Genomic DNA, 26500 nt, shown 5'->3' with positions numbered 1-26500 from the left:
ATATGTATACATGCATATTCGCCTCTCTCTGTACTTGTGTTTTTAGTGAGATATGGTAAACAATTGGTAAACATTTTCCTTTGCGTAAACACAGGAACTAAATGAGGTTAATACTGACTATAGACATATTTGTCTCGAAGTATCTAAATGAAATGGGTTCGTACTTTTAAGATATCAAGTGAATAACTCGATCAGCAGAGTTATGACGGTGATTATAATGCTATGCTAAGCATGATAAAAGTAATATGACGTTATCTAATATAAATGTATATATATATGTATACATAAATATATACATATATATACACATAAATTTATGCATACATATATATACATACTAAAATACATATGTATGTATGTATGATATATACATGTAGATACAAGCGTATCATACACACACACATATATTGATGTAACATGCAACATACCCTTATTCCTTCAAAAATGGCCCTTATTATAGATCCTTTAACTGGCTCCTAGGTCTGTAAACAAATCTGGTTTGGGCTGCAAGAGCTTTGCAAAGAGACCACTAAAATTAACATTTATACAAAATTCTTCGTTTTTGTTTCCGTTCCTTTGCACACTGAATAAAAGCGATTCATAAATGGCCAAAATGCAATCTGATATCAGTTGTGACACATGCCAGTAATATTACTATTAGTAGTAGTAAAAGAGATATTATTAGAGGTAGCAATAATAGTCGTAGTAGTAGCAGTAGTAATAGATGTAGCAAGAGTAGTTGTCACAGCAGCAGTAGTAGTAGAAGTAGCAGTTGTAGTGGTAGTAGGAGTATTATTAATAGAAGCAGAAGTTATAGCTGAAGTAACTGCAGTAGCAGTAGTAGTAAGGAGCAGTAGTAGCAATAACAGCAGCAGCCGCAGCAGATCTACTATTACTGTCATCATTATCTCTTTTACTAGCGGGACTCGTTATATCGTCATTATTTATGCATTATTGATATTATTAGTCATGTTATTACTATGATTAACAACATTATCATTATCATTTTTATCATTATTAGCGCCAGCATCATTATCATTACTGTAATCATTATTATTGTTTATATTATCATTGTTATTATTATTATTATTGTTATTATTATTTTTTCTTCGAGACAAGGTTAAGAAACAAGGTAGGAGGGTAAGAGGAAAGGAGAGGGGAGAAGAAAGGGAGAATAAAGGGAGTAGAGGGAGAAAATGAGGGATGGGGGATTAAAGAAATAAAGAATTAAAATATATCAAAGAGAGGGAAAACGGAAGGGACTTAAAGAGAAAAAAGGGAGAGGGAAGGGAAAGATGAGGATAAGGAGTAAATAGTGATAATGACAATAACAGAAATGTTGATAGTAATAACAATGATCATGATAACAGCAACGGTGACAGCAATAAATAGAATGTTCACACGTGAGCGCCGTCATTTGCAGATGTATTTTCATGTGTGTGTATATATATATATATATATATATATATATATATATATATATATATATATATATATATATATATATATATATATATATATATATGCACACATATATGTGTATGTGTATATGTGTGTGTGTACATATATATATGTGTGTGCATAAATATATATGGATATATATATATATATATATATATATATATATATATATATTTATATATATGTATATATATATATTAATGAATGTATATGTATGTATGCATGTATTAGGAAGAGGTCGGACGTCTTCCTCGCTCGTCACGATGACCCAGAGCGTCCGGTGCCTTCCTTCCTCAACGCCAAAGGAAGCCACACTCACGGAAAGTCTTTTTCCCCGTTGACTGTCGTGTTCTCATGACTCACGCTGAGCGGCCTGCGTCTGGTCACGGCCGAGGCGAATGCCGTGACGTCACACGCTACCGATATTCCGTGGGATTTTTTTTTGCTAGATTATCATTCACCGACCTTTGACACATCCTTAAGCGTATACATACATACAGACACACATGGATGCACACACACACACACACATACACACACACATATGTGTATAAATATATTTATTTATTTATAAATATTCATATATTATTATTATCATTATTATTTTATTATCATTATCATAATAATTTTATTATCATTATTATCACATTATTGCTGCTACTACTATCATTATTCTTATTTTTATATTATTATTATTTTTTTATTGTTATCATTATTATTATTGCTATTGTTATAATTGTTGTCATTATGTTTATCAAAATCATTATTGTTATTATTATTTTTATTGTTATTATTACCATTATCATTATCATTATCATTATCATTGTCGTTGTCATTATTACTGTTATTATTATTATCATTACTATTATTATTATCATCATTGCTATTGTAATCATCATTATTTCACGAAACAAAAAATAAATAAATAAATAAATAGAAATATAAAAATAAGAGATATTACTTTCTTTCATTCTCCTAATTTTCTCCTCTTTACACGTACTTTTGTACATTCTATGCAATGTACAAAATGTACTTTGTGTCATGAGTGAATCTCCTGTGAGACTAGAATTCACGGAGCTATCAAAGCGAAAATAAAGCATTTGGAAAGAAGCAGTCTTTTTTTTCAGAAGGAAAACGTTTACGATTCTAGACGCACCGTCACCGATGACGTCAGAACAGTGAATCAATGACGTCACGAAAGGTGATTTTCACACCCACACACACATATATCTGTATATATGTATATGTATATATACATATATATGCGTATATGTATATATATAAATATATATGTATATATACATACATGTGTATATGTATATATATAAATGTACATATATATGTATGTATATATACACATATAAATGTATGTATATACACACACACACACACACATATATATATATATATATATATATATATATATATATATATATATATATATATATGTGTGTGTGTGTGTGTGTGTGTGTGTGTGTGTCTTGACACATACATACATACATCTATATATAACACACACACATGTATACATTATTATATATACGTATATATTTATATGCATATATGTGTATATATATACATATGTGTGTGTATATGTGTATTCATCTATCTATGTCTATATCTATCTGTGTCTATATATGTATACAAACACACACACACATATATATATATAAGTATTTGCATGTGCGTGTGTGACTGTATCCATCCATCTATCTATATCTATGTATTATGTCTCTTTCTCTCTATATATACACACATATATGCATACATGTATATATATATATATATATATATATATATATATATATATATATATATATATATATGCATGTATGTATTTACCCATGTGAGTGATCTCTGACCACGTTATCAGCCAAATTCCCGTCCCAAACGTGATACTAATGAATGACGTTACGAAAACCTCCAACCAGCCTGATTCCTTCAGCCTAACTGCGGATGATCTCATTATATATGTGTATGTATGTGTGCGCGAATGTTTGCGTGTGTGTGTGTGGGGGGGGGTGCGTGTGTGTGTGCGCGCGCGCGCGTGTGTGTGTGCGTGTGTATCTATATCTATCTATCTATATATTTACCTATATGTATTTATCAGAGTCAATCATTGGAGTGACCAAGCATATAAATAGAGTCAAAGAGAAAAAGAAAATACCCGAATAATGATACATGGAGGTCTGGAAACCTGCAGGGCAGACATGCTATTCACAAACGCATATTCACATGTTCTCTTAGACTCTTCATGCGACTACCTCTCCTTCCTTTGGATTTCTACTGATTTTTTTTTTTGGGGGGGCGGGGTCAACCACATTTCCGATGGGCTTGTTTTCTTTCATTCTTTCTTTCTATTCTTTCTTTTTTCGTTAGTTTCACTTTATCTAATCCATGAGCTGCATGTGGTTTTATAATCTTTGTATATTTATTGCAGTCTAAAAAGCAATAGGTTTGTAAAGATATTATTAGAAAATATAGTTGCAGAAAAATAAATACTGTCATAATAAATAATATTGTCACTGCATTAACAAACCAAGCATTCATGAATGCAAGACTTGTTTACACCTCAATCTTCTGGAGGAGTCTTCCCAAAACATCATTGAAAACCCTTCAAATGTATCGTTTCGGACAGCGCGTCGTCGCCGCTAGCCTCCTGGCGCATTCTCGCTGACGAAGCTGCTGGATGAGCTGGGCGGTCGAGCTGAGGGCCTCGTGCGTCGCCCAGAGGGACGAGCGAGAAACTCGTGAAGAAGTGATCGCGGGAACGACGTCGGGTGTGAGGGCCGCGTTCCCCACCAGGAACCCGTCCAGGTCCTCCAGCTGAGCCAGCTGTCGACAGTTGCTGGACGAAACGGAACCTGCGTAGATGATTCTGGTGCTGTTGGCCACCTTCCCGCTCACGTTGGCACGCAGCCACTGCCGTATGTTGGCCAAGGCCTCCTGCACCTGCTCAGCTGTGGCTAGGACGCCGGTATGACTGGCCCACAGAGCCTCGAAGGCGATTACCACGTCAGACCAGTCTCTGATGCTGGCAGCGAGGGACTTCATCTGGCGCAACAGGACATCCTCCGTACGACCATTCTCGCGATCCTCCGACGTCTCATGCAAACAGACGATCACCTGTGCACGCACAATAATGCAAATTAGATCATCTATACATAAATTTAACAATGGAATACATGTTTTTTTTTCAAATTTATCAAATGGAATATGATTATAATAGAACTTTAGAAAACCTGATTTACTCTCACCTTCCTGCCTGCCCGCTCAGCTTCGACAATCGCTTCCTTCAGCTCAGAATCGGAACTGCCGGACGAAGCTCCTCCCACCACTTCCCAGTGGCAGTCGCAGTCCCTGCAGAAGGCTTCCTCGTCCTCATGACCGTCAGGAACAGTCGTGGCGATCTCGACAGGAAGATGCTCTCGAGCATACGACAGGAACGAACACAAACTCTCTCTCTTGCTCTCTGTGGAAGAAACATTTCACAGATAGAGCTTTAAGAGATGCCAAAAGCTTTTGTTATCATTAACTGATTGGCCATTCACCAATAAATATACTTCGTAACTATCTCCTAATCTTGATTAAAAAGAAATACAGCAAACGTCTTCAAAACAGAGACATAATCTGCGCTTCTAACCTGCGCTCGAGTCCGCTTGTGATGTCCAGCTGCCCGCAACCAGGAACTTCCTCTTGGCCATCATCTTGCTTCCTCGGCGGAGAGTCATCGGGAAACGTTCTCGCTGGCCACTGAGGCGAGGACTATCAGCCGTTTCCCGGGCGACGCCAGTTTTATGCTTGGCCACAAAACCAAACAAACGTACTTGGAGCTTCCGGTATCCTGGGTTGAGCTCGAGCTTCGCTGGGAACGGTTGGTCTGTTTGTTCGATTGGCATTTTCTGTATTTGTATCCGTGCTCGATTTTCTTTTTAATGCTTTCTTTTTCTTTCTGTCCCTCTTTCTCTTTCCATCCCTCTCTCTCTCTGATGGAAGTCTCTCTTTTTACCTTTCTCTAATTCGCTCCCACTCTCACCATTCTGTCTCTCATTCGCGCGCTCTCTCTCTCTATCTGTTATTCTCCCATTTAAAAAACAAAGAAAATGTAAGGGAGAAAAACTGCATTTTAGCTTTCACTTCTTAGGATTTTTTAAATCCTGAAAACGTGACTCACACACCACTGAACTTGACAACAAAGGCATCGTGGAAATTCAGCAGCTCTTAATATAGCAAAAGTCTTCATCACTCCATGCTTTTCTGATTACGAACACGGACCTTATGTTAAGAAATCGTATAAGATGAATTAAATACATGGTGTATGGTCAAGATAAAAAAATAGAATGTGTATATGTATATGTACACACACATATATGTGTGTATACACATATAAATATACACACTGACATGTAAAAATGCGGAAGACCCAATTCTCGGTCCCAAACACAAGTCTCACGCCCACACCTGTAGACGCCGCTGCACGCCTGATGTATGAGAAAAAAGAATATTCCAAAGGATATTCCAAGTCAAACTCACGTTTGATTTTCTTATTCTCTTCTCTTTATGATAATAGAAAGATAAGAAATGCTTGTAAGAGGGCTTACTTATTTCATATTTTCATTATTCAGGAGCAAACGACTTAATTTCACATGATTCTTTCGGAGGCGGGGCGATTCCGCAAAGAGAGGAAAGGCGAGGAATGACGTCATGCGAAGGAGTTCCTCTGATATCTGCTTCCGGTGAAAAAATCGTATAAAATGAATTGTTGTTGTGAGAGTGTCAGAAGCTAGCCGTTGCTCCTGATAACAAGAGCTCAACAAGACTACGCTGTTTAAAAGTTGTGAAAAAACAAGAGAGACAAGACTGAAGATGTCGAGCCAAAGGAAGTTCTTCGTGATCGGGAACTGGAAGATGAACGTTGACAAAGCCCGGATCGACCACATTGTCAAGTTCATGTCGGCGGCCTCGTTGGACCCGAACACAGGTCAGTTTCATTTATCTCTCATCAAAACTATTACTCTGCTGGCAATGATACGTTTGTTTATTTTTCATTGTAACGTCTTGATAAACATTAATTTTTTACAAATGTGGTCGTCCCAAACAGAGGCCGTGGTTGGCTGCCCTTCTTGCTACCTGTCATACGCCCGCCAGAGACTCCCTGACGAGATCGCTGTTGCCGCACAGAACTGTTACAAGGTAAGCTGTTCTTTCCATAAGCGCAACAGCAATAGTCGACTATTGTAATCCTAGTTCTAGCAGAAAAGTTGCAATACATATAATGGTAAAGAGTAAATGATAAATCTTGTAACATGGTGGTATTTTGGTACGTAGGTCGCTCGTGGTAACTTCAGCGGCGAGATTTCTCCCGCCATGATCCTGGACTCCGGCTGCGAGTGGGTGATCCTGGGTCACCCTGAGCGAAGGACCATCTTCAAGGAGTCCGACCAACTCATCGCCGAGAAGGTCGCACACGCGCAGCAGGCTGGAATCAAGGTGAGCCTTCTCCTCGCTTTTTCTTACTCTTAATGGCATCTTATCAAAAGACTCGAATGAGATAGACATTGAAGTTTTATTTTTCAGTGTTCATGAATGCCCTAACTTGCCTTCTGTCCATCATCAGATAATCGCGTGTCTGTGCGAGACGTCGGAGGATCGCGAGAATGGTCGCACGGAGGATGTCCTGTTGGGCCAAATCAAGTCCCTCGCCGCCAGCATCAGCGACTGGTCTGGAGTGGTGATCGCCTTCGAGGCTCTATGGGCCAGTAATACCGGCGTCCTGGCCACAGCTGAGCAGGTGCAAGAGGCCCTGGCCAATATACGACAGTGGCTGCGTGCCAACGTGAGCGGGAAGGTGGCCAACAGCACCAGAATCATCTACGCAGGTTCCGTTTCGTCCAGCAACTGTCGAGAGCTGGCTCAGCTGGAGGACCTGGACGGCTTCCTGGTGGGGAGCGCTGCCCTCAGACCCGACATCGTCGACATCATCAACGCTCGACGACCCGACGTGTCCAGCCTCATCGCGCACTTCGACCGACCCAGCGGCCGACGCGCCTGAGGCGGCCGGCGGCAACTCCTAATTTACCTAGTTTTATGGATCTGCTTATTTATTGTAATAAATATAGAATATAGTTCTATTTTCATCAACTCATGTGTTTCATGTTATCCACTTCACAGTCGTCAAATGAAATGAATAAACAAACGACAGAGTAAAGACATAAAAGCAGTATAAAGTGACAATTTTGATCCGACGCGGCTGACACGGGCGGCAGTTGCGCTCCCTTTTTACGCTGGGTTTTGTACACAATTTTATATATGAATCTAAATAAAGTCATTATCATCCTAACAATATTTTTTCAAGTATGATTCGTGGTCTTTCTAACCACCAAGGCATTTTTTTTTATTTCACTATAATGTTTTTCAAATAAATTATTTTGAGAGACATAGTCCTTTCATATTCTCCAAAACCTGCTTTAAATATATATACACATTCATATTCGACACATATGTGCTGTACTTGTGCTTTTAGTGAGATGTAGTAAACAATTGATATTTTCCTTTGCGTAAACACAGGAACAAGTTGAGGGTAATCTATATTAAGGACATATTTTTCTCGAAGTAACTAAATGAAATGCGTTCGTGTTTTCACATTAAGATATCAAGTGAATAACTCGATCAATAGAGTTATGACGGTGATTATGATGATATGCTAAGCATGCTAAGAGTGATATGACGATATCTAATATAAATGTATATATACATATGTATACATAAATATTTACATACATAAATATATGCATACATATATATACATAAATATATGCATACATATATATATACATACACTTAAATATATATGTATGTATGATATATACATGTAGATACATGTATATCACACACACATATATATTGATGTAACATGAAACATATTTATTCCTTCAAAAAGGGCCCTTATTATAAATCTTTTAACTGACTCCTAAGTCTGTAAACAAATCTGATTTTGGCTGCAAGAGCTTTGCAAAGAGACCAGTAAAATTAACATTTATGCAAAATTCTTTGTTTTTGTTTCCGTTCCTTTGCACACTGAAAAAAAGCGATTCATAAACCCAGAATGCAATCTGATTATTAGCAGTAATAATAGATGTAGCAATAGTAGTTGTCGCAGCAGCAGTAGTAGTAGAAGTAGCAGTTGTAGTGGTAGTAAGAGTATTATCAGTAGAAGCAGAAATTATAGCTGAAGTAATTGCAGTAGTAGTAGTAGTAGTAGTAAGTAGTAATAGCAGTAGTAGTAATAACAGCAGCAGCCGCAGCAGATGTACTATTACTATCCTCATTATCTCTTTTACTAGCGAGACTCGTTATTAATAATTATTATTGTTATTATTATCATTATTGTTATCACTATTTTTCTTCGAGACAAGGTCAAGAAACAAGGTAGGAGGGTAAGAGGAAAGGAAAGGGGAGAAGAAAGGGAGGAGAGGGAGAAAATGAGGGATGGGGGATTAAAGAAATAAAGAGATAACGAGATAAAAGAGATTAAAGAGATAGGGAAGAACAAACAAAGGAGAAACGGAAGGGACTTACAGAGAAAAAAGGGGAGAGGGAAGGTAAAGATGAGGATAAGGAGGAAATAGTGATAATGACAAATAACAGAAATGTTGATAGTAATAACAATGATCATGATAACAGCAACAGTGACAGCAATAAAAAGAATGTTGACACGTGAGCGCCGTCATTTGCAGATGTCTTTTCATGTGTGTATATATATATGCACACATATATCTGTGAGTAAATATGTACATATATATATTTATATTTATATATATGCACACACATGTGTATATATATATATATATATATATATATATATATATATATATATATATATATATATATATATATATATATATATATATGCACACACATACACATATGTGTGTGTGTGTGTGTGTACATATATATATATATGTGTGTGTCTGTGTGTGTGCATACATATATATGGATATATATCTATATATGTATATACATATGAATGTATGTATATGCATGTATGCACATATGTGTGTTTGACATTTCTTCTTATTCTTCCTTCCTTTCTTCCTTCTCTTTCTTTTCTTTCTCCTCCATATCCTTCTCTTCCTCTTCCTCCTCCTTCTCTTTCTCTTCCTCCTCCTCCTCTTCCTTATTTTCTTCCTCCTCCTCCTTTTCTTCCTCCTCCTTCATGTCCTCTTTCCTATAGTCTTCCTATTACCTGTTTTAGTCCTTCTCCTTCTCCTCCTTTTCCCTGCAGTCTTTTTATATCATTTTCTTCCGCTGTTTTATCTCTGTTTGTCTATTTTTAATCTCTTTATCTTATTTTCTTTCTTTATCTCATTTTCTTTCTCTGTTTTATCTCTGTTTATCTATTTGCTATCTCGTCTATCTCTTTTTACCTCCTTTTATCTCATTTTCTTTCTTTGTTTTCTCTCTTTTTGACCATTTTTATCTCTTTTTATCTCGTCAAAATACGTCAAAATTCCCTCTAAGCTCCCCAACGTATAACATATTGCTTATTCCCTTCTTTCCGACCTTGTCCTGTTAGTCTCAGCATCTTCTCTTCTTCCTCTTCCTCTTCCTTCTCTTTCTCCTCCTCAGTTCCTTCAGTTCGTCAATTCCTTGGTCTCCTCCCATTTCCAACTCCTACAGCTTCGTCGTCATCATAAACATCTTTTCCTTCATTCGTTAGGAAATGAACCTAATGCTCCTTTTCCTTAAAGATATTTGTTTATTTATTTATTTATTTGTTTATTATTTTATTATTATTATTATTATTATTATTATTTTTTTTTACTTCTCTTCGTCATCGTCATCGTCATCATTCAGTACGTGGATATTTTGTCCTCTCCCTGCTGACCCTCATTCCTTTATTTAAAGCTAATTTCTCCACTTCCAAAGCCCTTGTCTCGACCTCCTTCCTTCCCTCCTTTCGCAAAACTACACCGTCCACAAACTTCGCATTCTAAATTAGCTGCAACTTTCATGTCCTTTGCAATACGGACCAGAATGATCGCGATTAGAAGTAAATATAAACTGGTATGTGGTCCTTTTATTCATATATCAGATGATATATGAATAAATATGCGCGCCCGAATGTTTTCACAGACCATATGCCCCAAAGTACGCTTGTTAAATGCTCAGTCACTTTAAACTTTCATGTACAACATCGATACGTTCATGTTAATATGCGACACTATAGTGGACATATCTATACCTATAGAAGAATGTTTAATCTTAACAAAGCATTTAGGAAACGCACTTTTCGGGTTACAGGACCTCTAACCGCGCATACCCACTAATCAGCCCAATGGAGTCCACGCAAATGACTCTCATAATGACTCTCGTGGTTGTCCTGTTTAATGATCACGTGATCAGTTCCCTTTGGACACGCGACTCTTGGGAAGTGACGTTATGAAGGCTTATCCTGTTTGGGTCTCGTCGTAGTTTGTCAGATTGTGTTTTATTAGGCAGTAGATCATGATGAATGGAATATATATGTACACACACACACACACACACACACACACACACACACACACACACACATATATATATATATATATATATATATATATATATATATATATATATATATATATAAAGAGAGAGAGGATAATGCTGATAAATGTTGGGAAAAACACTAAATCAAGCTCCTTATATACAAAGAAGACATTTCTTTATCATTCATTTGAAACATAGTCTATATCGTCTAAGCATCTTAATGGTCGTGTGTGATAACCAATAATTGATTTATTTAACCGTTTAATATAAAATAAATAAAATCCGTAAGGAATGTGATTTTTAGTATTGGACTGTTTTTATTTCATCTTATTTCATTTCATTTCATTTCACTTCATATTATTTCACTTCACTTCATTCCATTTCACTTCATTTCATTTCACTTCATTTCATTTCTTTTCACTTCATTTCTCTTCATTTCTTTTCTTTTCATTTCTTTTCACTCCCTTTCTTTTCATTTCACTTCACTTCACTTCATTTATTTTATTCTATTCATCTATCTATTTATCTATTATCTTTTTTATTCCATGATGTCCCCAATTTGGAACTTCCACAGACATCGCGCCGTTTTTTCTAGAAGAGTCGTCATCCGGGAACTTTTTGTAAAGTTAGTCAATGATTTTTTTTTTTCTTTTTTTTTTTTTTTTTTTTTTTTTAGTATGTAAGGATGTGTTTACTTCGTGTGTTTGTATATTTACGTGTGTGTGTGTTTTTTACGTTTGCGTGTGTTTGTGATTTACGTGTGTGTGTATTAGTTTGTGTTTTTGCGTGTGCGTGTTTTAGTGTGATTTTTTTTTTTTTTTTTTTTTGTAAGCTTGTCTGTTTGTATTTTTACGTGTGTGTGTGTGTGTGTGTTTCTTCCTATGTGCTGAGTCGTCGCCATTTTGTCTGAATGTTTTAATATGTTTTTGTTCCTTTTATCATTTTCATGTACGTTTTTGTGCGTGTATATTTCATGCATGTGCGCGTGTGTATGTTTTTTTTATGTGTGTTTTTTTTCCGGCGAGAGGGAGGACGTGAGTCGTCGTTATGTTTGTTTATTTGCTTATCTAACTGTATTCTTTTATTCTATTTTGCTTTATTTCTTAGAGTAAAAAATGTAATGTGTGTTTCCTCTGGTAATCGAGGAAATTATTTGGTTCTGCTGTAAAGAAATATTTTTCTTGCCTTTTCTGTTGTCCTTAAATTTTCCAGTGAGATACTTAGTGTGTGTTTTTGTTTTTTTCTTCTTGTTTTATGTTACTGTTATAGCTGTTGTTGCTTCCTGTTTGTTTGTTTATTTGTTTGTCTGTCTGTCTCTTCTCTCTTTCTCCTTCTCTCTCTCTCTCTCTTTCTGTTTGTCAGTCTGTCTGTCTCCTCTTTTTTTCTCTCTCCCTCCCTCTCTCTCTCTCTCTCTTCCTCCCTCTCTCCCTCTCCTTCTCCCACCCCTTCTCTCTCTACCATCTTCTCATTCATTCAAACGCGAGAAAAACTATTGAAGATCTGCTGAGTCATCTTACATATTTGTTAGCTATACTGATACATCCTTGACCTAGAGGAGGGATCATGGGTATATTTGTGTATCTGTTATCCGGAAATATGTTTCTCGATGTTATTGTTTTAAGATATAACCAAAAGCAGAAAAAAATGTAATATTATAATGATTATAATCATCGTAACTGTTATTGTTAATATTGTTGTTGGTATTGTTATTATTACTTTTATCATTATTATGATTATCAGTATCAGTATCATTGTAATTATTGTTACTATCATTAGCATTATTATCAATATCATTCTTATTATCATTATTACCATTGTTGTCATTACCATTATTCTCATTATCATCATTATTATTGTTATGATAATAATAATGATAATTATTATTATTATTACTATCATCATCATTAATATTATCAGCATCATTATTACTATTATAATTATCATTATCATTATTAGTATCACTATCATTATTATTGTTATTATTACATTATCATTGTTATTATATTATTATTATTATTTATTATTATTACTACTACTACTACTACTACTACTATTACTATTATTATTATTATCATTATCATCATCATCATCATTATTATAATCAATACTATTATGATTATCATTATCACCATCATTATCATTGTTAATATTATCTTTGTTAGTTATTATCATCAATCATTATTATTTTCATCATTATCATGGCTCTTATATCAATAGTTGTAGCAATAATTATTATTATTGCTGTTTATTACTATTTGTAATATCATTATAGTATCAATCTCATTTTATGTATGCTTTATGACAAAACGCAGAACTTACATTCCTATAGTGCATAGTTCAGTAGATTTAAATGTTTAAAAATCTTTATCTTCCTAAAAAAACGTGAAAAATGGTGCTTTAAACAGGGAAAGAAAGAAAATATATGACGTCACTCGAGCGTCCCATTTCCGGTGAAAAATCGTATAAAATGAATCGTTGTTGTTGATACTGTCAGAAGTCACCCTTCGCTCCTGATAACAAGAGCTCAACAAGACTACGCTGTCTAAAAGTTGTGAAAAAATAAGAGAGACCAAACCGAAAATGTCGGGCCAAAGGAAGTTCTTCGTGATCGGGAACTGGAAGATGAACGTAGACAAAGCCCGGATCGACCACATTGTCAAGTTCATGTCGGCGGCTTCGTTGGACCCGAACACAGGTCAGTTTCATTTATCTCTTATCATAAGTACTATTCAGATGGCAAAGCTGTGTTTGTAATACAATATATCAACTTAATATGTGTGATTTTTCAAAATCTGGTTGTCCCAAACAGAGGCCGTGGTTGGCTGTCCTTCTTGCTACCTGTCATACGCACGGCAGAGACTCCCTGACGAGATCGCTGTTGCCGCACAGAACTGTTACAAGGTAAGCTGTTCTTTCCATAAGTGCAACAGCAATGGTCGACTATTGCAATCCTAGTTCTAGTAGAAAAGTTGCAATACATATAATGGTAAAGAGTAAATGATAAATCTTGTAACATGGTGGTATTTTGGTACGTAGGTCGCTCGTGGTAACTTCAGCGGCGAGATTTCTCCCGCCATGATCCTGGACTCCGGCTGCGAGTGGGTGATCCTGGGTCACCCTGAGCGAAGGACCATCTTCAAGGAGTCCGACCAACTCATCGCCGAGAAGGTCGCACACGCGCAAGCAGGCTGGCATCAAGGTGAGCCTTTTCCTCCTCGCTTTCTCTCGTTCCTAAAGGCCAATGTTGTCAAAGAACTTGCATGAGACGGACATTGGAGGTTTGCTATTCCAAATATGCATGAATGATCTAATTTATTTTGTTATGCGTCGTCAGATAATCGCATGTTTGTGCGAGACGTCGGAGGATCGCGAGAATGGTCGCACGGAGGATGTCCTGTTGGGCCAAATCAAGTCCCTCGCCGCCAGTATCAGCGACTGGTCTGGCGTGGTGATCGCCTTCGAGGCTCTGTGGGCCAGTAATACCGGCGTCCTGGCCACAGCTGAGCAGGTGCAGGAGGCCTTGGCCAACATACGACAGTGGCTGCGTGCCAACGTGAGCGAGAAGGTGGCCAACAGCACCAGAATCATCTACGCAGGTTCCGTTTCGTCTAGCAACTGTCGAGAGCTGGCTCAGCTGGAGGACCTGGACGGCTTCCTGGTGGGGAGCGCGGCCCTCAGACCCGACATCGTCGACATCATCAACGCTCGACGACCCGACGTGTCCAGCCTCATCGCGCACTTCGACCGACCCAGCGGCCGACGTGCCTGAAGTGGGCGGCTGCCACTCCTAATTTACCTAGTTTTATGAATCCGCTTATTTATTGTAATAAATATAGTTCTATTTTCATCAACTCATGTGTTTCATATTATCCACTTCACAGTCGTCAAATGAAATAAATAAACAAAACGACAGTGTAAACATAAAAGCACTACTGACCAAAGTGAATCATGATAACATCAACTAAAGTGACAATTTTGTTCCGACGCGGCTGACAAAGGCGGCAATTGCGCTCCTTTTTGACGCTGGCTTTTGTACAGAACTGTATACACGAATGTAAATGAAGCCGTTGTCATCCTTACAATATTTTTTGAAGTATGTTTCATGATCTTTCTAACCATAAAGGCAATTTTTCATTTCACAATGATGTTTTTTCAAATAAATTATCTTGAGAGACATAGTCCTTTCATATTCTCCAAAATCTGCTTTAAATATATATACATGTATATTTGCCACGTATGTGCTGTACTTGAGCTTTTAGTGAGATATGGTAAACAATTGACATTTTCCTTTGTATCAACACAGGAACTAAATGAGGTTAATCTATACTGACTATAGACATATTTTTCTCGAAGTATCTAAATGAAATGGGTTCGTGCTTTTAAGATATCAAGTGAATAATTCGATCAACAGAGTTATGACGGTGATTATAATGATATGCTAAGCATGCTAAAAGTAATATGACGATTTCTAATATAAATGTATATATATGTATACATAAATATATACATACATATATACATAAATATATGCATACATATATATACATACTTAAATATATATGTATGTATGTATGATATATACATGTAGATACAAGCATATCATACACACACATACACACATATATTGATGTAACATGCAACATACCCTTATTCCTTCAAAAATGGCCCTTATTATAGATCCTTTAACTGGCTCCTAGGTCTGTAAACAAATCTGGTTTGGCTGCAAGAGCTTTGCAAAGAGACCACTAAAATTAACATTTATACAAAATTCTTTGTTTTTGTTTCCGTTCCTTTACACACTGAATAAAAGCGATTCATAAATGGCCAAAATGCAATCTGATATCATTTGTGACACCTGCCAGTGGTATTACTATTAGTAGTAGTAAAAGAGATAGTATTAGAGGTAGCAGTAATAGTCGTATTAGTAGCAGTAGTAATAGATGTAGCAATAGTAGTTGTCACAGCAGCAGTAGTAGTAGAAGTAGCAGTTGTAGTGGTAGTAGGAGTATTATTAACAGAAGCAGAAGTTATAGCTGAAGTAACTGCAGTAGCAGTAGTAGTAAGGAGCAGTAATAGCAGTAGTAGCAATAACAGCAGCAGCCGCAGCAGATCTACTATTACTGTCATCATTATCTCTTTTACTAGCGGGACTCGTTATTATCGTCATTATTTATGTCATTATTGATATTATTAGTCATGTTATTACTATGATTAACAACATTATCATTATCATTTTTATCATTATTAGCGCCAGCATCATTATCATTACTGTAATCATTATTGTTATTTTTATTATCATTGTTATTATTATCATTATTATTCTTCGAGACAAGGTTAAGAAACAAGGTAGGAGGGTAAGAGGAAAGGAAAGGGGAGAAGAAAGGGAGAATAAAGGGAGTAGAGGGAGAAAATGAGGGATGGGGGATTAAAGAAATAAAGAATAAAATATATCAAAGAGAGGGAAAACGGAAGGGACTTAAAGAGAAAAAAGGGAGAGGGAAGGGAAAGATGAGGATAAGGAGTAAATAGTGATAATGACAATAACAGAAATGTTGATAGTAATAACAATGATCATGATAACAGCAACGGTGACAGCAATAAATAGAATGTTCACACGTGGCCGCCGTCATTTGCAGATGTATTTTCATGTGTGTGTGTATATATATATATATATATATATATATATATATATATATATATATATATATATATATATATATATATATATATATGCACACACACACACATATCTGTGTATATATATATATATATATATATTCATATATATATATACATACATATATATATATATATATATATATTTATATATATGTATATATATATATTAATGAATGTATATGTATGTATGCATGTATTAGGAAGAGGTCGGACGTCTTCCTCGCTCGTCACGATGACCCAGAGCGTCCGGTGCCTTCCTTCCTCAACGCCAAAGGAAGCCACACTCACGGAAAGTCTTTTTCCCCGTTGACTGTCGTGTTCTCATGACTCACGCTGGGCGGCCTGCGTCTGGTCACGGCCGAGGCGAATGCCGTGACGTCACACGCTACCGATATTCCGTGGGATTTTTTTTTGCTAGATTATCATTCACCGACCTTTGACACATCCTTAAGCGTATACATACATACAGACACACATGGATGCACACACACACACACACACATACACACACACATATGTGTATAAATATATTTATTTATTTATAAATATTCATATATTATTATTATCATTATTATTTTATTATCATTATCATAATAATTTTATTATCATTATTATCATCATTATTGCTACTACTACTTTCATTATTCTTATTTTCATATTATTATTATTTTTATTGATATCATTATTATTATTGCTATTGTTATAATTGTTGTCATTATGTTTATCAAAATCATTATTGTTATTATTATTTTTATTGTTATTATTACCATTATCATTATCATTATCATTATCATTGTCGTTGTCATTATTACTGTTATTATTATTATCATTACTATTATTATTATCATCATTGCTATTGTAATCATCATTATTTCACGAAACAAAAAAAAAAATAAATAAATAAATAGAAATATAAAAATAAGAGATATTACTTTCTTTCATTCTCCTAATTTTCTCCTCTTTACACGTACTTTTGTACATTCTATGCAATGTACAAAATGTACTTTGTGTCATGAGTGAATCTCCTGTGAGACTAGAATTCACGGAGCTATCAAAGCGAAAATAAAGCATTTGGAAAGAAGCAGTCTTTTTTTTCAGAAGGAAAACGTTTACGTATTCTAGACGCACCGTCACCGATGACGTCAGAACAGTGAATCAATGACGTCACGAAAGGTGATTTTCACACCCACACACACATATATCTGTATATATGTATATGTATATATACATATATATGCGTATATGTATATATATAAATATATATGTATATATACATACATGTGTATATGTATATATATAAATGTACATATATATGTATGTATATATACACATATAAATGTATGTATATACACACACACACACACACACACACACACATATATATATATATATATATATATATATATATATATATATATATATATATATGTGTGTGTGTGTGTGTGTGTGTGTGTGTGTGTCTTGACACATACATACATACATCTATATATATATACACACACATGTATACATTATTATATATACGTATATATTTATATGCATATATGTGTATATATATACATATGTGTGTGTATATGTGTATTCATCTATCTATGTCTATATCTATCTGTGTCTATATATGTATACAAACACACACACATATATATATATAAGTATTTGCATGTGCGTGTGTGACTGTATCCATCCATCTATCTATATCTATGTATTATGTCTCTTTCTCTCTATATATACACACATATATGCATACATATGTATATATATATATATATATATATATATATATATATATATATATATATATGCATGTATGTATTTACCCATGTGAGTGATCTCTGACCACGTTATCAGCCAAATTCCCGTCCCAAACGTGATACTAATGAATGACGTTACGAAAACCTCCAACCAGCCTGATTCCTTCAGCCTAACTGCGGATGATCTCATTATATATGTGTATGTATGTGTGCGCGAATGTTTGCGTGTGTGTGTGTGGGGGGGGGGGGGGTGCGTGTGTGTGTGCGCGCGCGCGCGTGTGTGTGTGCATGTGTATCTATATCTATCTATCTATATATTTACCTATATGTATTTATCAGAGTCAATCATTGGAGTGACCAAGTATATAAATAGAGTCAAAGAGAAAAGGAAAATACCTGAATAATGATACATGGAGGTCTGGAAACCTTCAGGGCAGACATGCTATTCACAAACGCATATTCACATGTTCTCTTAGACTCTTCATGCGACTACCTCTCCTTCCTTTGGATTTCTACTGATTTTTTTTTTTTTTTTTTTTGGGGGGGGGCGGGGTCAACCACATTTCCGATGGGCTTGTTTTCCTTCTTTCTATTCTTTCTTTTTTCGTTAGTTTCACGTTATCTAATCCATGAGCTGCATGTGGTTTTATAATCTTTGTATATTTATTGCAGTCTAAAAAGCAATAGGTTTGTAAAGATATTTTTATTATTAGAAAATATAGTTGCACAAAAATAAATACTGTCATAATAAATAATATTGTCACTGCATTAACAAACCAAGCATTCATGAATGCAAGACTTGTTTACACCTCAATCTTCTGGAGGAGTCTTCCCAAAACGTCATTGAAAACCCTTCAAATGTATCGTTTCGGACAGCGCGTCGTCGCCGCTAGCCTCCTGGCGTATTCTCGCTGGCGAAGCTGCTGGATGAGCTGGGCGGTCGAGCTGAGGGCCTCGTGCGTCGCCCAGAGGGACGAGCGAGACACTCGTGAAGAAGTGATCGCGGGAACGATGTCGGGTCTGAGGGCCGCGCTCCCCACCAGGAAGCCGTCCAGGTCCTCCAGCTGAGCCAGCTCTCGACAGTTGGTAGACGAAACGGAACCTGCGTAGATGATTCTGGTGCTGTTGGCCACCTTCTGGCTCACGTTGGCATGCAGCCACTGTCGTATGTTGGCCAAGGCCTCCTGCACCTGCTCAGCTGTGGCTAGGACGCCGGTATCACTGGCCCACAGAGCCTCGAAGGCGATCACCACGTCAGACCAGTCTCTGATGCTGGCAGCGAGGGACTTCATCTGGCGCAACAGGACATCCTCCGTACGACCATTCTCGCGATCCTCCGACGTCTCATGCAAACAGACGATCACCTGTGCACGCACAATAATGCAAATTAGGTCATCTATACATAAATTTAACAATGGAATACATGATTTTTTTCAAATTTATCAAATGGAATATGATTATAATAGAACTTTAGAAAACCTGATTTACTCTCACCTTCCTGCCTGCCCGCTCAGCTTCGACAATCGCTTCCTTCAGCTCAGAATCGGAACTGCCGGACGAAGCTCCGCCCACCACTTCCCAGTGGCAGTCGCAGTCCCTGCAGAAGGTTTCCTCGTCCTCATGACCGTCACGAACAGTCGTGGCGATCTCGACAGGAAGATGCTGTCGAGCATACGACAGGAACGAACACAAACTCTCTCTCTTGCCCTCTGTGGAAGAAACATTTCACAGATAAAGCTTTTAGAGATACCAAAAGCTTTTGTTATCATTAACTGATTGGACATTCACCAATAAATATACTTCGTAACTATCTCCTAATCTTGATTAAAAAGAAATACAGCAAACGTCTTCAAAACAGAGGCATAATCTGCGCTTCTAACCTGCGCTCGAGTCCGCTTGTGATGTCCAGCTGCCCGCAACCAGGAACTTCCTCTTGGCTATCATCTTGCTTCCTCGGCGGAGAGTCATCGGGAAACGTTCTCGCTGGCCACTGAGGCGAGGACTATCAGCCGTTTCCCGGGCGACGCCAGTTTTATGCTTGGCCACAAAACCAAACAAACGTACTTGGAGCTTCCGGTATCCTGGGTTGAGCTCGAGCTTCGCTGGGAACGGTTGGTCTGTTCGATTGGCATTTTCTGTATTTGTATCCGTGCTCGATTTTCTTTTTAATGCTTTCTTTTTCTTTCTGTCCCTCTTTCTCTTTCCATCCCTCTCTCTCTCTGATGGAAGTCTCTCTCTTTGCCTTTCTCTAATTCGCTCCCACTCTCACCATTCTGCCTCATTCGCTCTCTCTCTCTCTATCTGTTATTCTCCCATTTAAAAAACAAAGAAAATGTAAGAGAGAAAAACTAATTTTAGCTTTCACTTCTTAAGATTTTTTAAAAATCCTGAAAACGTGACTCACACACCACTGAACTTGACAACAAAGGCATCGTGGAAATTCAGCAGCTCTTAATATAGCAAAAGTCTTCATCACTCCATGCTTTTCTGATTACGAACACGGACCTTATGGTGTAGCTTCAGCGGTGATATTTCTGCCGCCATGATCCTGGACTCCGGCTGCGAGTGGGTGATCTTGGGTCACCCTGAGCGAAGGACCATCTTCAAGGAGTCCGACCAACTCATCGCCGAGAAGGTCGCACACGCGCAGCAGGCTGGCATCAAGGTGAGCCTTCTCGCTTTCTCGTTCTTAATGGAATGTTATGAAATGACTCGAATAAGATAGACATTGAAGTTTTATTTTTCAGTGTGTACAAATGCTCTAACTTGCCTTCTGTCCATCATCAGATAATCGCGTGTCTGTGCGAGACGTCGGAGGATCGCGAGAATGGTCGCACGGAGGATGTCCTGTTGGGCCAAATCAAGTCCCTCGCCGCCAGCATCAGCGACTGGTCTGGAGTGGTGATCGCCTTCGAGGCTCTGTGGGCCAGTAATACCGGCGTCCTGGCCACAGCTGAGCAGGTGCAGGAGGCCTTGGCCAACATACGACAGTGGCTGCGTGCCAACGTGAGCGAGAAGGTGGCCAACAGCACTAGAATCATCTACGCAGGTTCCGTTTCGTCCAGCAACTGTCGAGAGCTGGCTCAGCTGGAGGACCTGGACGGCTTCCTGGTGGGGAGCGCGGCCCTCAGACCCGACATCGTCGACATCATCAACGCTCGACGACCCGACGTGTCCAGCCTCATCGCGCACTTCGACCGACCCAGCGGCCGACGCGCCTGAGGTGGCCGGCAGCCACTTCTAATTTACCTAGTTTTATGGATCTGCTTATTTATTGTAATACATATAGAATATAGTTCTATTTTCATCAACTCATGTGTTTCATATTATCCACTTCACAGTCGTCAAATTAAATAAAGAAAACGACAGTGTAAACACATAAAAGCAGTACTGACGAAAGTGAATCATGATAACATCAACTAAAGTGACAATTTTGATCCGACGCGGCTGACGCGGGCGGCAATTGCGCTCCTTTTTGACGCTGGCTTTTGTACACAACTTTATACACGAATGTAAATTAAACCTAAGTATGTTTCGTGATCTTTCTAATCACCAAGGCAATTTTGCATATCATAATAATGTTTTTTTCAAATAAATTATTTTGAGAGACAGTCCTTTCATTGTTTTCCAAAACCTGCTTTAAATATATATACATACATATCCTCCACACATTTGCTGTATTTGTTCTCTTTGTGAGATGTAGTAAATAATTAATAATTTCCTTTGTGTGTATGTGTGTATTTGTCTGTATACATATATAGACACAGATAAATAGATATAGATATAGATAGATGAATACACACACATATACACACAGACGTATATATGTATGTATATATATGCACAAATATGCATATAAATATATGCGTATGTATAATAGTGTATACATGTGTGTGTATATATAGATGTATGTATGTATGTATGTGTACACATACATATATATGTGTGTGTGCATACATACATACAAATATACATGTATATATATACATACATATATATATTTATATATATATATACATATATATATATATATACATACATATATATTATATATATACATATACATATATATGTATGTATATATACATATATATTTATATATACATATACACATATTTATGTATATATACATATACATACATATATATACATATATGTGTGTGTGGGTGTGAAAATCACCTTTCGTGACGTCATTGATGTCACTGTTCTGACGTCATCAGTGACGGTGCTTCTAGAATCCTTAAACGTTTTCCTTCTGAAAAAGATGACTTTTTCTTTCCAAATGATTTATTTTTGCTTTGATGGCTCCGTGAATTCTAGTCTCACAGGGGGGGGGGGATTGAGGGGGGAGATATCATGAGAGATAGAGAGGGAGTGATAGATAGATAGATAGAGAGAGGGGGGGGGGAGATTGAGGGGGGAGAGATAGATAGAGAGAAGAAAGAAAGAAATGAAAAAATATATACAGATAAAAAGAATCAAATGAAAAATGAATTGATGGATGATAAAAATTTAAAAATGATAATACTTGGAATCTTTTGATAAAACAATGTCTTGATGAGATCTATTTTTTTTTTATACTAGGAAATAAGCTAAAGACAGCTTCTTTACACCCAAATGCAGGTTATTTCTATTCGTTTTTGCCAATGATTACTGTAACTAACATTTGCAAATGCAATGCTAGTTTTACTTGTCCCAAACAGAAGTTGTGGCTGGATGTCATTCTTGGTATTTCCCAAGGTCGCTTTTGGAGACCTTTGGCTTTTGAAGTATCGGCATGGATTGTCCTAAATGACGATGGCACTTTAATATAATGAACTTCTAGGATTTTAACTTAAATCTAAAGGATACGTATTTAGAAATTTGGAATTTAGAAAGGTAACTTCAGCTGCGAGATTACCAAGCCTCTGTTATCCCCGCGATATTCTGAAAGAGAAATATACGTTCGTAAAGTAGAAAAGCAAATAGTAATCAGAAAAAAAAATTTCCATTCCATGTTTTCGCTCGTAACCCGTTTTCCTGGCTAAAAATAAGTTCTTTCCTGACCTTGTCCATGGCCATGCATTTTGTCCCGAATTTGAGTTCAGCTCGTCATCCGCTGGTCATGTGAACGCCGTATCAAGGGCGCACTAGAAAAAAAATAATATTCGGATTTTCTCCTGCCCCAGTTATCTTCTGTCAGGAAGTGATGATTAAATGACAAAACAGGGAAAGAAATGTCTACTTGATACTGTTTTAGTAATTAAAAGGAATTCAACCTGTACGGGAGAGAAAGTTTGTATAACGCAATGTTTTATAAACGTACGTCTTTTCGATGGTGGGGACTGGTTATGACGTGTTTGTGGGACTGAACTTAGGGCAACGCTTCCGGTGTAATCAGTATATATACCCTTGCGTTATACGACAACGATTATCAGTGTCTGCTCAGTAGTGCTCCTGAAGGTTGCAGAAAGCAAGACTTGAAGTTTACCGGAAAAAAAAATCAAATCAAAATGTCGGGCCAAAGGAAGTTCTTCGTGATCGGGAACTGGAAGATGAACGTAGACAAAGCCCGGATCGACCACATTGTCAAGTTCATGTCGGCGGCCTCGTTGGACCCGAACACAGGTCAGTTTCATTCATCACTCATCAAACCTATTACTCTGATGGCAATGATTTTTTTTTTTTTTTTTGTAGCGTCTTGATAAACATAAAATTTTTAAAAATCTGTTCGTCCCAAACAGAGGCCGTGGTTGGCTGCCCTTCTTGCTACCTGTCATACGCCCGCCAGAGACTCCCTGACGAGATCGCTGTTGCCGCACAGAACTGTTACAAGGTAAGCTCTCCTTTTCCGAATTATAACAGGAAAGACGATTATATAAAAGTCTAGTGTGAGGAATAAAACTATAGTTTGAAGTGTCATATAAAAAAATCTTATTTTATTGTTATAATTATGGAACAGGTTGCCCACGGTAACTTCAGCGGCGAGATTTCTCCCGCCATGATCCTGGACTCCGGCTGCGAGTGGGTGATCCTGGGTCACCCTGAGCGAAGGACCATCTTCAAGGAGTCCGACCAACTCATCGCCGAGAAGGTCGCACACGCGCAGCAGGCTGGCATCAAGGTGAGCCTTCTCCTCCTCGCTTTCTCTTACTCTTAATGGCATCTTATCAAAAGACTCGAATGAGATAGATATTGGAGTTTTATTTTTCAGTGTTCATGAATGCCCTAACTTGCCTTCTGTACATCATCAGATAATCGCGTGTCTGTGCGAGACGTCGGAGGATCGCGAGAATGGTCGCACGGAGGATGTCCTGTTGGGCCAAATGGAGTCCCTCGCCGCCAGCATCAGCGACTGGTCTGGACGTGGTGATCGCCTTCGAGGCTCTGTGGGCCAGTAATACCGGCGTCCTGGCCACAGCTGAGCAGGTGCAGGAGGCCTTGGCCAACATACGACAGTGGCTGCGTGCCAACGTGAGCGAGAAGGTGGCCAACAGCACCAGAATCATCTACGCAGGTTCCGTTTCGTCCAGCAACTGTCGACAGCTGGCTCAGCTGGAGGACCTGGACGGCTTCCTGGTGGGGAGCGCGGCCCTCAGACCCGACATCGTCGACATCATCAACGCTCGACGACCCGACGTGTCCAGCCTCATCGCGCACTTCGACCGACCCAGCGGCCGACGCGCCTGAGGCGGCCGGCAGCCACTCCTAATTTAACTAGATTTATGAATCCGCTTATTTATTGTAATAAATATAGAAAACATTTCTATTTTCACTGACTATTTCATGTTTTTTTCCAAGTTATCCACCTCACAAATGTCAAAAAAGAAACAAAAAAACGGCGAGTAACGACTCTTCCCAGGGAGCAAAGACACTCATTCGTAAGAAAAGAGAATGATAGTATAATCTCAAGTGACGCATTTGATACTAAGATTATATCAACACGATAAACTATGTGGTGTGAAATCTATGAAAGTAATAAAAATGGAGAGAATAGAACATATGCTCTTCCACGATCATGAAATCTTAGAATGATAATTGTAAATTAAATGAACCGTTAATTAGTGTTATCTTATAATAATTGTTTTTAATAAACATTTTTAGGAATTTCACGCAACTTCAACATAGACAGCACCATTAATCGTCTGTTGCAATGATGATTAGTTTAAGAAAAAATGGATTTTAGACAAATGTTCTTTAGCGGAGTTTGTGAAAAGTTTTGATAGCAAGAGGTGGTCGAACGTTGATCTTTACATACTGGTTGTTACACGCTGACCTGGATTAACCTTAAGCTGGAGACCAGTTTCTGAGCCCCAGAAAAGAACTTGATACACGCGCTCGGTGGTCATTTTATTTTTTACATTGCATCCATACGTACACACACACACACACACACACGCACACACACACGCACACACACACACACACACACGTATTTTTTCATTTTCTTTTTGCTTTTTCTTTCTTCTTTTTCTTGGGGGGGGGGGGCGGTACTCAGATGTGTTGGAAGAGGGATATGATGATGATAATATTGACAATAATAATAACGGTAATAATGATAATAATTATAATGATAATTATGATGATACTACAACTACTATTCGCATTATTATCATTACCATTATCATTACTCAGATGTATTGGAAGAGGGATATTGATAATAATAATAATATTGACAATCATAATATCGGTAATAATGATGATAATAATAATAATTATAATGATAGTTATGATGATACTACTATTACTATTGGCATTATTAACATTATTATTATCATCATTATCATTATTATAATCACATTATTATTATTATTCTATTATTACTGTTATGATTAGTAGTAGTCGTATCATTATTATTATTATTACTATTATCATCATAGATGAGATAGAGAGAAATTATTCAGTTATTCCTGGAACATAGGACCTTTCAGTAAGACAAGAAACCGTATTATATTTACAATCTGAATATAAAGATGTGTTCTTGTGTGCACGCTACAAACGACAAACGCACACACGCGTAATTACATTCACCACTGTGTCACCATCCTGTGTGTGAAAGGTTGACAGTGATGTCTTTCCTCGTGTTTTAGGTTTGTAGT

At 37.3% G+C, this 26500-nt stretch overlaps 3 protein-coding genes and 2 pseudogenes across 3 annotated transcripts in view; 3 read left to right on the top strand and 2 right to left on the bottom strand.

Annotated features, from left to right (window-relative positions):
* Positions 1-3504: 3504 nt before the first annotated feature.
* On the bottom strand, positions 3505-5290 carry LOC119573304 (triosephosphate isomerase-like). Its single transcript, XM_037920468.1, has 3 exons — positions 5105-5290; positions 4719-4933; positions 3505-4587 (listed from the first exon to the last, which is right to left on the bottom strand). Exons 1-3 carry the CDS (start codon positions 5190-5192, stop codon positions 4078-4080), a joined length of 813 nt encoding a protein of 270 aa, XP_037776396.1. The 5' UTR covers positions 5193-5290; the 3' UTR covers positions 3505-4077.
* Positions 5291-6267: 977 nt separating this feature from the next.
* Positions 6268-25183, top strand: LOC119573299 (annotated as a pseudogene).
* Positions 6304-7646, top strand: LOC119573298 (triosephosphate isomerase-like). Its single transcript, XM_037920462.1, has 4 exons — positions 6304-6442; positions 6563-6654; positions 6790-6951; positions 7079-7646. Exons 1-4 carry the CDS (start codon positions 6328-6330, stop codon positions 7511-7513), a joined length of 804 nt encoding a protein of 267 aa, XP_037776390.1. The 5' UTR covers positions 6304-6327; the 3' UTR covers positions 7514-7646.
* LOC119573297 lies at positions 13499-14843 on the top strand (annotated as a pseudogene).
* The window catches only part of LOC119573578, a 10685-nt gene continuing 2990 nt past the window's right edge, over positions 18806-26500 (bottom strand). The window contains exons 5-13 of the mRNA XM_037920788.1: positions 24768-25109; positions 24369-24567; positions 24184-24287; positions 23087-23209; positions 21818-21920; positions 21260-21640; positions 20303-20539; positions 19917-20131; positions 18806-19786 (exon numbers count right to left, since the gene is read on the bottom strand). Coding sequence (XP_037776716.1) covers positions 19277-19786; positions 19917-20131; positions 20303-20539; positions 21260-21640; positions 21818-21920; positions 23087-23209; positions 24184-24287; positions 24369-24567; positions 24768-25109 — 2214 coding nt within the window. The 3' untranslated portion in view covers positions 18806-19276. The remainder of the gene's footprint in view (positions 19787-19916; positions 20132-20302; positions 20540-21259; positions 21641-21817; positions 21921-23086; positions 23210-24183; positions 24288-24368; positions 24568-24767; positions 25110-26500) is intronic.

The sequence above is a fragment of the Penaeus monodon genome, chromosome 5, assembly GCF_015228065.2.
Source record: "Penaeus monodon isolate SGIC_2016 chromosome 5, NSTDA_Pmon_1, whole genome shotgun sequence".
NCBI classification, from domain to species: Eukaryota; Metazoa; Arthropoda; class Malacostraca; order Decapoda; family Penaeidae; genus Penaeus; species Penaeus monodon.
Note: the sequence above shows the minus strand (reverse complement) of the source record. Positions and strands in the feature narration are given on the sequence as shown.